This window comes from Loxodonta africana, chromosome 8, assembly GCF_030014295.1.
Source record: "Loxodonta africana isolate mLoxAfr1 chromosome 8, mLoxAfr1.hap2, whole genome shotgun sequence".
Lineage (NCBI taxonomy): Eukaryota > Metazoa > Chordata > Mammalia > Proboscidea > Elephantidae > Loxodonta > Loxodonta africana.
Genome location: NC_087349.1, coordinates 27,526,738 through 27,542,371, shown reverse-complemented (window position 1 = coordinate 27,542,371; position 15,634 = coordinate 27,526,738). Strand labels below are relative to the sequence as shown.

At 35.9% G+C, this 15,634-nt stretch overlaps 1 protein-coding gene across 1 annotated transcript in view; it reads left to right on the top strand.

The window, feature by feature from the left end:
* The window catches only part of PTPRZ1 (protein tyrosine phosphatase receptor type Z1), a 168,174-nt gene that overhangs the window by 16,406 nt on the left and 136,134 nt on the right, over positions 1–15,634 (top strand). The window contains exon 2 of the mRNA XM_023544662.2: positions 6,866–6,931. Within this exon, the coding sequence (XP_023400430.2) occupies positions 6,866–6,931 (66 nt within the window). The remainder of the gene's footprint in view (positions 1–6,865; positions 6,932–15,634) is intronic.

The window sequence follows — 15,634 nt, the reverse complement described above, 5'->3', positions numbered from 1 at the left end:
ATATATCTGAGTACAGGAAACAGCCCTAACTACTTTCCAAGTTAAGCCTGTGACTATTTTGAGCTCTCATTGAAAAGTTTTGAATAGGCCTGGTAGACGTATTGCCAGCATACAAAGTCCCTCTGGGAAGGCATGCACAGTCCTCAGTGTCTAAGGAACAATAAAATCTAACTGCCCACCAGTGAACTCCTGGGAGACATCCATATTTAATTGGATATCTCACATCCAAAACAAGCATTTGGAAGAAATGGTTCCCATTGTTCTTTTGCATTCTCCATTATGTTCAACCTTTCTATCCCCTTTGATAATTTTACCTTTTTTTTTTTTTTTAGTATAATGCCTCAAGCATCCACTTTTTCATTTCTTCAACCTCATCCTTAAATTAAGAGGTCAACCTGGATTCTGGCAACTCAGACCTTTGCAGAATACCTTATATTCAACAATAAGAATGAATGTGTCCTTTCCTTTGGCACTACGTTCGTTGCAATTTAAATTTTGAGATGGTCACAAGTACTTTCATTTTTAACTCTTTGCAGTGGGAGAAAACTAGCGAAACTCTTCTCTCTTAACGCTGTAAAGCAGGCAAAATTGGAAAACAGTTTGTTTAGGTGGAAAATAATATATTTTAAAAAGCAGTATGTTTTTTGGGAGTTTGGTTACATCTAAAGTGATGAACAATAAGCATAATGTTTGAACTGTTACTGTATCTAAACAAGCCATATTAGCCGAACTTCCATAATTAGCTAAAGTATGTTTCACAAATGTCTTTGTAAATATAATGGATAAAAGTTTATATCCCAGATAGGTAAAGATAGGCTATATGGTAACACAATTTGACAAGCCAAATCTACAGAGAAAACCTGAGAGGTCTGATGACATAGGATGTGTACTATATTCATGGGCAAATATAATTTGCTTAGAAAGTTACACTAATTAGGTTTTGATTCAGAATTACTTGACTTGTAAAGTCAGCTTTCTTATCAAACAGAGGAAGACATCTGAAGAAATAAAGAACTTTTGTACCCAGATGATTTTTTGAGGGTGTCCTTTAATCAAAAGCTGATTTCCTTCCTAAAAGAACTCATATTGCTGATTTTGTTTTATTTATTTACTCTCTTATCAGAGAAGGGGTTTCTGTTACTTTGTTTGCAGAGATAAAAAAAAAAAAGATAGATGGTTAGAATTGCTGTCATTGTCAACCTGTTCTTATCACTTTCACTTCAGTCTTAGGCACGGCTGACTGTCAAATTATTTAGTGGCTAATAATTGCTCTTATGATAGTAGACTGTGTCTAGGAGTTTCCAGGCCCATCTCCAGGCTTTCACAAGCCACCAACCTTTCTCCCTCTCTCCCCTCACCACTCACTTCAGTTAGAAAACATTTTTTTAAATTATTCCACACTCTTTAATATTTTTTTTTAAATATACCCAATATATAAAATATATTCAACACCTTTCAGTCAACTCAACAGACTACCTCCTTCCCATTTGAAAAAAAAAAAAAAAATCTGGAAAAGAGCAGAGAGTAAGAAGAAAATAAAATGTGCGAAGATTGGCGTGACCCTGTGTTACAGTGAGCCATCACCAAGAATAAGCCCATTATGACCTATTCAGATGCTGAGTAAGAGACCAGCTGACCTCAAACCTTTGGTTCTGCTGTTTGCTGCTTCTTGGTGCTTATGCCCTTTCCTCTATCTGGAACAACTCTGTTCATCTACCCAAGTCTCTTCTTGTCAAGTCTTAACTCAAGGCCTTTACAAAAGGCCATCTCTAATTTTATTCCTTCTTCTCAGCCTTTCCAGACTTCTACCAAAAGTCACCTCCTGTCCCCCACTGAAGTTCCTTAATAATTTCATTAAAGGGTGTGAAATGGTCTAGAAATCTCATCTACCTTCGAAAGGTTCCCTTTGAGATAACCAGCATCTGTCTGTGGGTATCATCTATCTGAAGTTTCCTTTCTGAAGATCACTCAGTTTCTTCTCCCTGCCATACTTGGGCCATTTTATAACATTTTTATATGTGTGTGTATTTTTTTTCTTTTGTCAGAGCACTGCTGCTAGATTGTATAGTAGGATGAAGGTGATAAATTGTTGATCAGCATAAAGCAGAGATTTTCTTTAGGATAAGGGCATAATCAGAGGGATTTTTATAATTCAAAGGATTTATGATTGTATTTTTTAGTAGGAATGAGCACCCTGATTTTATTTTTTGTTTTAGAAAACTTGAGCAAGTAATGCTATTTGGCATTTATCTATATCTTCCATATGGTGATTATCAAGGAAAATAAAACTTTGATTTCCATTATATGAGTGTCAAGAAAAATAAAGGATTATATATGCATGTACATACATGCATATATACATATATATATACTATATATACCCACCTACTGCCATCGAGTGGATTCGGACTCATATCGATACCCTTAAGTTTTCTAAGGCTGTAAATCTCTACAAAAACAGACTGCCACATCTTTTTCCTGCAGAGCTGCTGGTGATTTTGAACCTCAGACCCTTTGGTTAACAGTTGAATGCTTTAACCACTGGGCCACGAGGTCTCCTTATATATGGGCATATATTCATATACATACATACATATATATATATATATATATGTATATAAACCTGGACCAAACCTGTTGCTTTCGAGCTGATTCCAACTCATGGCAACTCTGTAGGACAGAGTAGAGCTGCCCCATAAGGCTTCTAGGAAGCAGCTGGTGGATTTGAACTGCCGACCTTTTTGGTTAACAGCTGAACTCTTAACCACTGTGCCAGGGCTTATATATATATATATATATATATATAGACACAAGCACACACACACATATATATTTTTTATATATAAAATATATTTGGGCATATATGTAAGTTCTCAGGATAAGTACAGGATGAACTGGGTTGAAATACAAACATGTAAGGTTGCCTAAAATAATATAAAGCTAATTTCTCTCAATTTTGTTAGCAGGTCAAAAATCCACTTCACGCAGAATATTTTTTCAGGATAAATTTTAGAGGAGCGTTGAAAAAAATTAAGTTATACTTTCTTGTCGTACATCACGCGTGCAATTCCTTCCTGAAATGTTTGTCTTAATGTTATTACCACAAAACACTCACACCAAAACAGACCTGGGAAATACTTTTAAATGCAAAGAGACTAGATGTAAAAACAAAAGAAACTAAATCAAATCCATAGAAGTTACCATTCTATATTTCATCATTTTAATTGATTAAAAAAAAAAAATTTTTTTTTTAAGAGCTTGGAGAGATTCTATTTTATATAGCATTTACTGGTTTTTAAAGTATATAATGCAAAAAAAAGAAAAAACCCAGCTTCTTTTTTTTCTTGTTCATTGGAGCTATTGCATCTCATCTATCAGACCTCTAAGTGGAAATTTAAAAGTGGGGTACTCTCTCACGCCCAGGGTCTGTGTAATTAGCATATGAATGTGTAACGGATTGTTTGAAGTAACAATTAAGGGAACAATACATAAAGGAACTGAAGAGAGCTACCAACACCTGGGAATCTAGTATTGAAAAGCTTTCTTAATGTAAGTAATTAAAAAGCAGGGACAAATGCTCATTATGTAGCTGTAAAGCCTTACAAAAACCAAAAAAAAAAAAAAAAAACTCAGAAGGAAAGCTAAAATCTGGCGATATTCTGCTGTCATGCTTTAGACTGAATCATTAAAACATGAGCTTACGGTTTTATTTATTTCAAAGGGATACTTGTTAAATGTAGGATTTTGTATGGTATCTGGTCTTCTGAAATGATTCAAATGCATTTATATGACAAAAATATCTTCAAATTTTAAAACATTTGTACTTAAAACACATAAAAGAATAACACTAAATCTTTTCTCTATGGTCAGTGCAAAGTTTTGGAGGAAAATTCCTGTTTGTGTACAAGTCAGGTGTTGAGTTAATTCTCTATACTTTATTTGTCCGAATGATTCCAGGTTGCAAAAACCACTGTATTGTTTTGTTTTATTTTGTTTCTTTTGAAGGGCATACATGCTGTGGGGTTTTTGCTCAGGCAAAGCACCTTAAAAGAGAGCCAGTCTTCTCAGTACTGTTCAGGATCCTTGATATTTTGAGAGTAGGAGTCATGCATTATTGTTGCCATTTTTGTCACTTACTAACTGTGCAAAGCATTTACATTTCTTTGGTATAAATTGCCATATCTCTAAAATAGAAATTATTTTTCCCAGACTATTAAAGTCTGAGTCAAATGATTTCTTCAGGCCCTCTCTAACATCCATTTGTATGTATTGCATGATCATGAGGAACCATTTGTCCCAGAATTTAATCTTAAATGATTACCATTTTATGGGACAGCTTTATTTAATTATAAATTGTAAACCTAATATTTACTTTTTTAAGTAGAAAAATAAATATTTGCACAAATATTCATAGGAGTATTATTCATAATAGCCAAAAAGTATAAACAACCCAAATACCCATTAAATGATGAATGGAAAAACAAAATGAAGTATATCCATACAATGCAATATTATATGGCAATTAAAATGAATGAAGTAATGATATGTGCTATGACATGGATGAACCTTGAAAACATTATGCTAAGTGAAAGAAGCCAATCACTAAAGACTAAAGACTGCATATTATATGATTTTATTTGTATGAAAAGTCCAAAACAGGTACAATCTATAGAGATAGAAAGTAGATTAGTGGTTGCCTAGGGTTAGGTGGGATGGGGGTGGTGATGTCTAAAGAGTATGACGTTTCTTTTTGTGGTGATTAAAATCTTCTAGATTTAATTATGGAGATGGTTGAAAAACTATAAGATTATACTAAAAACCATTAAATTGTATACTTTAATGGGTGAATTGCATGGTGTCTTAGTCATCTAGTGCTGCTATAACAGAAATACCACAGTTGGATGGCTCTTACAAAGAGAAGTTTATTTTCTCACAGTCCAATAGGCTAGAAGTCTGAATTCAGGACTACAGCTCAAGGGGAAGGCATTCTCTCTGTGTTGACGCTGGAGGAAGGTCCTTGTCATCAGTCTTCCCTTGGCCTGGGAGCATCTTAGTGCAGGGACCTCAGGTCCAAAGAAAGGGCTCTGCTCCTGGCTCTGTTTTCTTGGTGATATGAGGTCCTCCACTCCCTGCTTGCTTCCCTCTGCTTATATCTCTTGAGAGATAAAAGGTGGTGCAGGCCACACCCCAGGGAAGCTCCCTTTAACTCGGATTAGGGAGGTGACCTAAGTAAGGGTGGTATTACAATCCTACCCTAATCCTTTTAACATAAAATTACAATCACAAAATGGAGGACAACCACACAATACTGGGAATCATGGCCTAACCAAGTCGATACACACATTTTTGAGGGAACATAATTCAGTCCATGACATATGGTACGTGAATTATATCTCAATAAAACTGTTATATATGTGTATACACACACATATTTATCAAAATGTGCTACATGGTCAGTGGAATATTTACCTGGATTTATCAGTAAATTTTTTAGAAAAAAACAGTGTATTTCTCCAAGTTAGGTTTTGGCTTTGAATAATCTTTGGGTCCTGAATATGCATTTACAGTAACTGGTCTTCCTTGTAGTTTTTATAATATAGTTTAATAATTATTATCATGTGTAATAATTGGAAAGTATATGATATGGAAGAGAGAAAAATAATTTTGAAATGTCCTTTTTTTTTTTTTAGATATTTCCTTCTCTGAAATGTGAAACTGTCAATAAAGAGGAAAAAAAATTACAGAGAGAATACAAGTTTCATTTTTTCAACTATTGTGAAAGATCAATACATATGATATCATTTTAAATAAATTCCAAATGAAATACCAAATGAAATCTGTGTTGGTAGAACCCCAATTGATAAATGAGTAATGTTCCAGGAGTTCATTTATAAACTAGCTCATTGTCGCCTTTTCTGTAGAAACAGTTCTATCAATGCTGGTGGGGTTCTAAACCTAGCCCACAAAGGTTTATTTTACCTACAATGAGGCCAAACTGAGTACTGATGTTACTATAGTCTGGGATTAAGAGACAGTGTCCCTGGAAGGAGGAGGATGAATCGTAACATCTCCAGCTCTTGGGTGCAGGCATGGCCCCTGGCCAATTTTGAATTATGCAGACTGAGACTTTGACTTCCATCCACCTTCTTTTCTACACTCCTTGCCTCGTGTTCTAGATCTAGAGTCTCTCGCTGGTTCATGAGGCATCCACTACCTATATGGTGCTCTGGTTTCCTACTCTGTTACACTACTCTGGCAGCTCTGTTCCTTGGGAAGTACAGGTTGCAAATTCACCTACATTGTCTAACATAATCTCTCTTTTAGCCAACACTTCACTTCCCATTTCCTCAAGGCAACTAACTTCGTTTTGCATTAGCAAGGAAGTAACTTTCAAAAGCATGATAATCTCTTGGGTCTCCTAGAGGCATTTACCAATAAAACTTGGATTTAAACCCAAGGGTATCTCTAATCACCAGGATTTCAGGTATTAAACTTGTATAATGTTAAGAAAAATTTGGAGGAAGGATAAACTGGCCTTTCTGATCCTGTTAGGGGTGAGATCTTCTAAATTGTTCCTGTTTTACCCAGAATATTTGATTTGTCCCTGCTTGAACTTTCAGATGCCTTAAATGTACCTCCCTAAAATTTACACTAACTACCAGAGTCTGTACCAGAACCTGTAAGAGGTTTACCAGAGTCTGTAATCATGGTGGTTGGGGTTGAGGGGACATGTTGGGAACATGCCGTGGGAAGAAGTGATCAAGTTCCATTTGTGGTATGATTGATTTGGGGTTCTTACATATATTTTTTAATTTGAACAAATATTTTTTCTGGAGAGTGATCAATTGATTTTTCTTGATTATAGATTGGGCTTATGGATACTACAGGCAACAGAGAAAACTTGTGGAAGAGATTGGCTGGTCCTACACAGGTAAACATATAATGAGATTCAGCAGAAAATTGTACTTGCCTTTGTATCTATTTTTATATATAAAAAGAAGCTTTATAACTCAACATATTTACACATCACTTTAACTTAGCTACGTGGAATTGAGTTAGATTAATGAAAGAAATATATCGAATGCAAAATGACTTCTGGTGGATTTTCTGTAAGCAGATTTGGTAGTGTAAAACAGAGTTGGGTTTGAATCCAGGTGCATATTAGTTATATGTCCTTGGGAAATATGCATCAGTACCTGAGGCTCAGTTCTCTCATATGTGAAATAGAGAATTTTTCTGAGCATTAAATGAGATACATGAAACGTAAAGCACTTGGCACAGAGCCTCCTTGTACATGTAGAGCTCCCAGTTAATGTTATCTGCTATTCTTATGATCACCATACCCCTGTAGCCATTGAGTTGATTCCGACTCATAGCAACCCTATAGGACAGAGCAGAACTGTCCTATAGGGTTTCCAGGGAGCAGCTGGTGGATTCAAAATGCTGACCTTTTGGTTAGCAGCTGAGCTCTTAACCACTGCACTACCAGGACTCCATGATGACCATAGTGGCTATTTTTATTCATTTAACAAATATTGAAGGGAGACTTGCTCTTTGGAGGGGCTTCTACCTGAATTACTATGGCTGAGTTAATTGGGAGTCACAGACTAAAAAAAGATCTTGTCAGGTTACCAGACTTGGCTTAGAACATCATGAATATCTGAAGTTGGCCTGTTATATTTACAACTAGGAATCAGGATCAGAAACCATAGGGGCGAGGAGAAGGTCTAAATGAACCATGGAGTGCCTTGTGACCATCTGGGATAGAGTTGAGCATCAAAGTTTGGTACTCATTAGAAACAAGACTGGGCTAATGAGATAGAATCAGATTTAAAGCACTTTACTGTGTTTTTTTTTTTTTTACTGTGAGCCTGTCCAATTTGGACTTTGTTTTATGGATGAATGGCAGCAACGTGATGAATTTTGTAGATAGGAATGCATTTTCTTTCTTTCTTTCCTTAAACTGTTTGTATTTTTCTTACTTTAAAAATATTTAATGTTCATCATAGAAAATATCGAACATACATTCAAACACAAAGAAGAATATAAAAATCACTCTTTACTCCCACCAGGGATGTCCACTAAAAAACTTGGAACATTTCTTCCGGGTCTGTTTTTTAGTATCTTATGTTTGTGTATTTTATACGTAGAGTTATTCATCTAACTTATCTCTTGAAATTGTTTCTCAGCATTTCCTCATTTCAGTGATGAATTCCTCTGATCGTGATACTTAATGACTACCTAATATTCCATTGAATAAATGCTTCATTATTCAACCATTCCCTTATTTTTTTTGTATAAGCTACTATAAACAATGCCAGATAGATAGAAAAATAAAAAAAAGATAGATACAAATATTTGTATGTTAATCATTACCTTGCTAGAGAATCCTTGATATGCAAATATTGAGTAGAAGGAAGTAAATGTTTTTCAGGACTTTGATACCACTGCATAATTGCTTTCTAGAGCAGCTACCCTAACCTATAATATGTGGAATTGGCTACCCCACTGAATATTAGCCAGGATTGATCATTATCATTTTTTAATAATCTTTACTCATACAGTAGGCTAAAAAAATGACATTAGCTGTTTTAAATTGCTTTTGTTTAGTTACCATTCAAGTCAAGATTTTGATTTTGATTAGCCATTTGTATTACCTATTCTGGGAAATTAATTAAAGCATGGAAAAGAATCCAAATACCCATCAAAACAGGAAAGGTAAACAAATTAAGGCATATACTGTCGATTACTTTGCAGATGGGTATGAGATAGAGCTTTATGATATTATATAGAAAGACCTATGCTTAATTTACTCATTTCTAATTATGTCCCATATATCTATGAAATCCTAATTTTTAAAATCCTGATTGAATTCATAAAAGCAAAATTTATGCATAATTCTATGCCATATTTAATTATTTTAAATGCAACTCTTTCTTACGCTATTTTTGTTGTCTTTGCTCTTGCTTTGCTATTACGAACAATGTAATGAACACCCTCAGATATGTAACTCTATATACTTGTGCAATTTCTTTTTCAGAAAAAATGACTTTAATAAAAAGGGTTGATGGATCAATCTAAGGGCCTGAATATTTATAATATTAATAAAAAAAAATGTGGTCAAATTAGTTTTTGTTCATTCAGCCACATACTCACTAACACAAAGGAGCCCTCGTAGCTGGTAACCAAAGGTGGACAATTCAAACTCACCAGCTGCTCCACAGGAGAAATATGTGGCAGCCTACTTCCATAAAGATTTCAGCCTAGGATACCCTGTGGGCCAGGCCTACTTTGTCCTATAACACTTCTATGAGTCTGAATGAACTTGATGACAACAGGTTTGATTTTGGATTGACAAAAAGTTGAATCTCATTTTAATTTGCATTTTCCCGATTGCTAATAAGGTTGAATATCTTCCCATATCTTTTTGGCCATCTTGAAGATTTACTTACATATTAAAGGAACGTGTAAGAAATTATTTCTAACTTGCTGTTTTCTGTTTTACCCAAAATGAATTCTGATTTTGTTCAATTGAATGTTTATTTGTTGATATTATTATAACCTAAATTATTTTAATAAAGTCAGATTAAGAGAAAATGTTTTCAGTGGGCCTCATTTTTCTTCCTTTGTTTAAAATCCTTACTTATAAGTCTTACTTTTCAAGGTACTTAAAAAAAAATACCTTTAGCTTTTACTTAAAATACTTTTAAACCTTTATATTGTATGAATCACAGCGAAAAATTGGTCTAGGACTTAGAATCAAAATCAGAGAAACTAAGAGGGTAAGTTCTCAGCTGTTAACCAGAAGGTCGGCGGTTCAAACCCACCAGCCACTCCATGGGAAAAAAGACCTTTTAATCTGCTCCCGTGAAGATTTCTGCCTAGGAGACCCAGTTGGGGCAGTTTTATTATGGAAACCTTGGTGGTGTAGTGGTTAAGAGATATGGTTGCTAACCAAAATGTCAGCAGTTCAAATCCACCAGGCACTACTTGGAAACCATATGGGGCAGTTCTGCTCTGTCCTATAGTGTCACTATGAGTTGGAATTGACTCGATGGCAATGGATTTGGTTTTTTTAGTTTCATAGGGTCACCATGAGTCCGAATTGACTCAACATCACACAACAAGAACAAGACCTAAATTTATTCAAATAGAAAAAAATGTCCACTTTTAATAGAAATACAAGTGAAATTGTTTAGGATAAACAAATAGGTCATTCATTTTTATACTACCTCTTCATATCTATCATTTTTATTTAACTAATCATTACTTCAGGCAGTATTTATCTACCACCAGTTCCCCCCCAAAATCCTAGCTCAGACACTATTTCTTGGGGTGATTTTACTGCCAAATGAGTCTTCTTGAAAAATGTGTCTTTATGTCAATGCACATGTATTACTTTCTGTCTAAAGCCAACTTGCTCTGTAAAAATAAATGACAGCATTCATCTTTAAAGAACATAACATGTTGTCCAAAAAATCTGGCAGAAACATTTGGCTTTTACTTGGTATAGTAAAAGTAATTTTAAGGGAATTCCTTAGATAAATCATTAACCACAACAATATTCGCGGGCCATCAAATTAGAAATCATATTTAAATATTCAAGACCCCCAAATATTTCAGAAAAAGAAAGTGTGTTAGCAATTATTTTCCAGAAAACATATCCTTTTCTCCTTGGATTTCTACTTTTACTATGTTTTTTCAGCTATGCATTTTGAAAGCCACTTGCATTTTTTCCTGTGTAAATCTAGTCAGCCTCTTTCAGTTTGACACATGGTGGTCTGTGTTTACCTTCTTCCAGCAGTTCACTGCAGTAGGGCAAGGATATGCCTTTCAAATTGCCTTGCCAGCGTACCAGATCAAACATGCTTTGTGGCTGTACTTCAAGAAGAAAGATTTGATTGCCCTGCCAATCTAAAATCCTTTTAAATAACGTTTATTCTTTCACTCTCCATTGTTGATCAGTGAGGCTTGGATCACAGGTGAATTTCTTAAAAGGCTGTTGCCACATTTCTTGAGCCCTGAATCTTAATCCCATTTAGCTGATTTTGCCCAGAAATCAGCTGGCAGATTGTACACCAAGAAACCTTGAACAAAGTGAGACTGGCTCATATCACTGCACTCCTGGCATTTGCAATGCTGTGATTCCTAGGAGGGAACACTAAGACATCCCCTTCCATTAAAATCACAATTCCGAGGAGTCCCTGGGTGGTACAAACGGTCAACACGCTTGGCTGGTAACCAAAAGGTTGGCAGTTCAAGTCCATCCAGAGACACCTTGGAAAATCTGAAAAATCAGCCATTGAAAACCCTGTGGAGCACAGTCCTACTCTGACACACATGAAGTTGTCATGAGTCAGAGTTGACTCGAAGGCAGCTGGTTGGTTTTTGCAATTCTCAATATTCAGGCACTACACAGATGCATAATTTCAGAGTGGGAAGAAAAGGTGTGAGGACTGCCCTGACAGGAAACGCAACAGAGAATCCCTGATGCAGCAGGAGAACAGTGGGATGCAGATCTCGAATTCTCGTAAAAAGACCAGACTGAGTGGTCTGACTGAGACTCGAGGGACCTGAGAAGTCATGGTCCCAGACCCTTTGTTAGCCCAAGACTGGAACCATTCTCAAAGCCAACTCTTCGGACAGGGATTGGACTGGATAATAGATAATTATCATAGATAATGATACTGGTGAGTGAGCTTCTTGGCTCAAGTAGACACATGAGACTATGTGAGTAACTCCTGCCTGGAGGCAACGTGAGAAGGCAGAGGTGAACAGGAGCTGGTTGAATGGACATGGGAAATACGGGGTGGAGAGGAGGAATGTGCGTCTCATTAGAGGGAGAGCAGGTAGGAGTACATAGCAAGGTGTATATAAATTTTTGTATGAGAGACTAACTTGATTTGTAAACTTTCACTTAAAGAACAATAAGTTAATCAATTAAAAAAAAAAAGTGTGAGAGGAAAAGAGAGAGAAGGGGCAAGAATCACTTTTTCCCATCTGTCCCCTTCCAGGAGGGATATTTCAAAAGGTTATACTCATTTTGAATCTTTTATCTTGAGACCAACTTTATTTATTGAATTTCATGTATGTTTTTGTATGTACTGCCAAATGGGATAACAATTCCATAAATTTCTTAACTAATGTAATAAAGTCCTTTTTGTCTTTTCAAAACTATTTCTTTAAGATTTTATAAGTGGAAGCCATAACCCATTTTGTCATTCTTTTTCTCCAAAGTAGAAGTCCTAGTGTTTTGTGAAAGTTACAGGTGATTTTTGCTCCATCTCACCCCACCCAATGATTATGGCGAACGTGTTAGGAGAGATTATGAATGGTTAGAGTGCATCTCCAACCATGCATGAGGACATCATGAGGGACAGGTCCCAGGTTCTTCTGGAAAACATCTGATCATGTCACCATTTGGGCAATATTTAATGCAGGATATCTTTTTATAAGACTTAGATACTGCCAGTAGTGGTTTCAGAATCATTGAAATGTGTGCACTAATCAAGATAATTGCTATATTTATATACAAATACTTGATGCCAGGATAAACTTTTCTCCAAAGAGTTTTTTCTTGAGGGTTAAAATTTTGTACATTTTGGTCTTTTACATGTTTAGTAACTAGGACTATCACAAGCCATATTTTAAAAATTCACCACCCTATTCTTTTTTAGATAGTTTTTGTTCTGATTAAAAAACTAATATATGACTGTTGTGGAAAACTTAATACTTAGAGGGATATTCAGAGAATAAAAATCAGCCTAGTTTACTTCTGTTAACCAATGACTTCCTACTCCCAGAGGTGGAACTAAAAGCAAGTAATTTCCTCTAACAAGTGGACCTTTAAAACGAGAATTCAGATATTTACAAGTTATGAGCAAAATGAAAAACAAGCTTTAGTGTGTCCTCCGTTCCTCCTGTACCCAGAGTCAGAAAATGGAGGACCTATATCCTAGAGAGAGAGGTTACACTTCTCAGCATTCCAAGCAAGGGGCCATGTAGGTTGACCAGTGGGGTAGGGGATGTGTTTCCCAGCAGCCTGTGGCCCCTAAGCAGCCAGACATACTTCATCAGGTCAGGAAAGGACTGCAATTTTACCAATGGGTTTCAGCAGATAAAACAGTGAGAGGGCATACCTCTGTGCCCATCCTTATCCTCTTATCTTAGGAGAAAGCCAGAGAGCTTCTCGTTTTACTGGGCTAATTGAGTATAGACATGGCACCTATAGAGTGGCCAGATTTTCAGGGACAGGTCTATGCCTAAACAATGCACAAGATTTGCTTTATGATCAAGTTACATCATCCTGCTTATAACTTAAGGCCTCTTGGCTTTAGGTTCTTCAGGTTACAGTCTAGTGATCAAAGCAATAATCTCATTAAAAAGTCATTGGCTATAGATGGAGGAGTGGCAGGTCTCAAAGGAGAGATGGGTGGGAGCAGAATGACGGCAGAAGCTTACCAGAGTTTTAAAGAATGTGTTGCCCTACTTATATTGGTGTTTCTCATTGGTTTACAAAATTATCTATTTCTAGAATTTGGAAGATACTAGGAAGAGACTGTGAATCAGAATCGACTTGACATCAGCAGGTTTTTTGTTTTTTTAGGGAGAGACTAGAAAGAATCTCAGAGGAGAACTATTTTGTAATTGCTTAGCTCCAACTGAGTGTGGCTTCATGTTTTGTCTGAACTCCTAGAATATTAAACAGAAAACAAATGAAAGCCTTTATCCAAATAAACATATTTCTCTGAAGCAAATCACACCAAAGCCAAAGGTGAAAAATGTGGACTAGTCAGTATAAAGTTTATTATCTCATTTTATTTTTAATACGAATAGTTAAAGTTAAAAATTGGAGTTCTCAATTTCTATGCTTATTATCCTGCCTAAAAAGTGAAAAACTACACTAACCATATAAAATTGCATGATAAATTACTTTTACTATTCTTTATTAGAACTAATTTTATGACTGGCTCAAGTAAATTGGTCTTAGTCACATGTAATCCTAGTTTTGTATATAACAGCTTAGCTTGTTGAGCTATATACTTGTGTCCCTTCTTGTATTGTGCTATTGTTTAAAATTTACCAAATTAGCTGCAATTTCTGAAGAAGCGACTCACCCTAGAGTGTCCACATATGTTGTTAGGTGCCACCGAGACGGTTTCAACTCATAGTGACCCCACGTGCAACAGAATGATGCACTGCCTGGTCCTGTGCCGTCTTCACAGTCATTGCTGTCTTGGAGTCCATTGTCACAGCTACTGTGTCAGTCAGTCTCATTGAGGGCCTTTCTCTTTTTTGCTGACCTTCTACTTTACCAAGCATGATGTCCTTCTCCAGAGACTGGTCCCTCCTGATAACATGTCTATGTGAGATGAAGTGTCGCTATCCTTGCTTCTAAGGAACATTCTGGCTGTACTTCTTCCAAGACAGATTTGTTTGTTCTTCTGGCAATCCATGGTATGTTCAATATTCTTCAACACCACAATCCAAATGCATCAGTTCTTTTTTAGCCTTCCTTATTCATTGTCCAGCTTTCCCATGCATATGAGGCAATTGAAAATAACGTGGCTTGGTTCACTCGCACCTCAGTCATCAAGTTGACATCTTTGCTTTTTAACATTTTCAAGAGGTCTTTTGCAGCAGATTTGCCCAGTGAAATACGTCATTTGATTTCTTGACTTTTGCTTCCGTGGGCATTGATTGGGGATTCAAGTAAAATGAAATCCTTGACAATTTCAATATTTTCTCTGTTTATCACGATGTGGCTTATTGGTCCAGTTGTGAGGCTTTTTGTTTTCTTTATGTTGAGGTATAACCCATACTGAAGACTGTAGTCTCTGATCTTCTTCAGGATTGTAGGAAGACTTATTAAGAACTTGTGATGTGTAGGTGACAAAACCTTGCTTGCTGAAAGTGAAGAGGATTTAAATATAGAATTCTGTTAATACAATTGCTAACTACATCATAAAACCTGTTTGTAAGAGAGCTCATCGCTTAACCAGGAACCATGTAAAAATATTATTCTGTGTGAAACATTATTTAAATGGAATCACTTAGGCAAAGGTTGTTTATAAAAGGTATATGATTATAATATGTGAAGCAACAATACAAATCCAAGTTAGCTACCAGATGGGTGGAGAAAAAGGTGGTGGAAGAGGAGGAGAGAGTATTAGACCTTTCTTTTTACATAGGCTAAAAACAACTCGTCTTTGAGGATGTATGCTGTAATTATGCTGAGAAATGACAGGGTTGATATACAGTCGACAGCCCCATTTTTAAAGTTATTACAGGAAGGTAAGCAAGGATTTTTTTGCCACTCTGTGATGAAAGAGTGGATTGGAAATCTGAGAATGTCAGCACTGAAAATCCAGTTCTTTCCATAGTGAGTTTATTTCCTTTAAGAATTTTAGAAATTTTATTCTTTCTATTAACCTTAATTTTTTTTTTTAATGACAATGCCTAAATAAAGACAATATAGTAGGGAAAAAATATCCATCATTCATCTGGCATTTTTTTAAATATCATGGAGACATAGCCCATAGTTATCATGAGATGTGAAAATCGTCCTTCTGTTTGAGTTGTTAGGTCTTTGGAACCTCCAGCGATGATATGATATCAGAAATGCATGCATTTT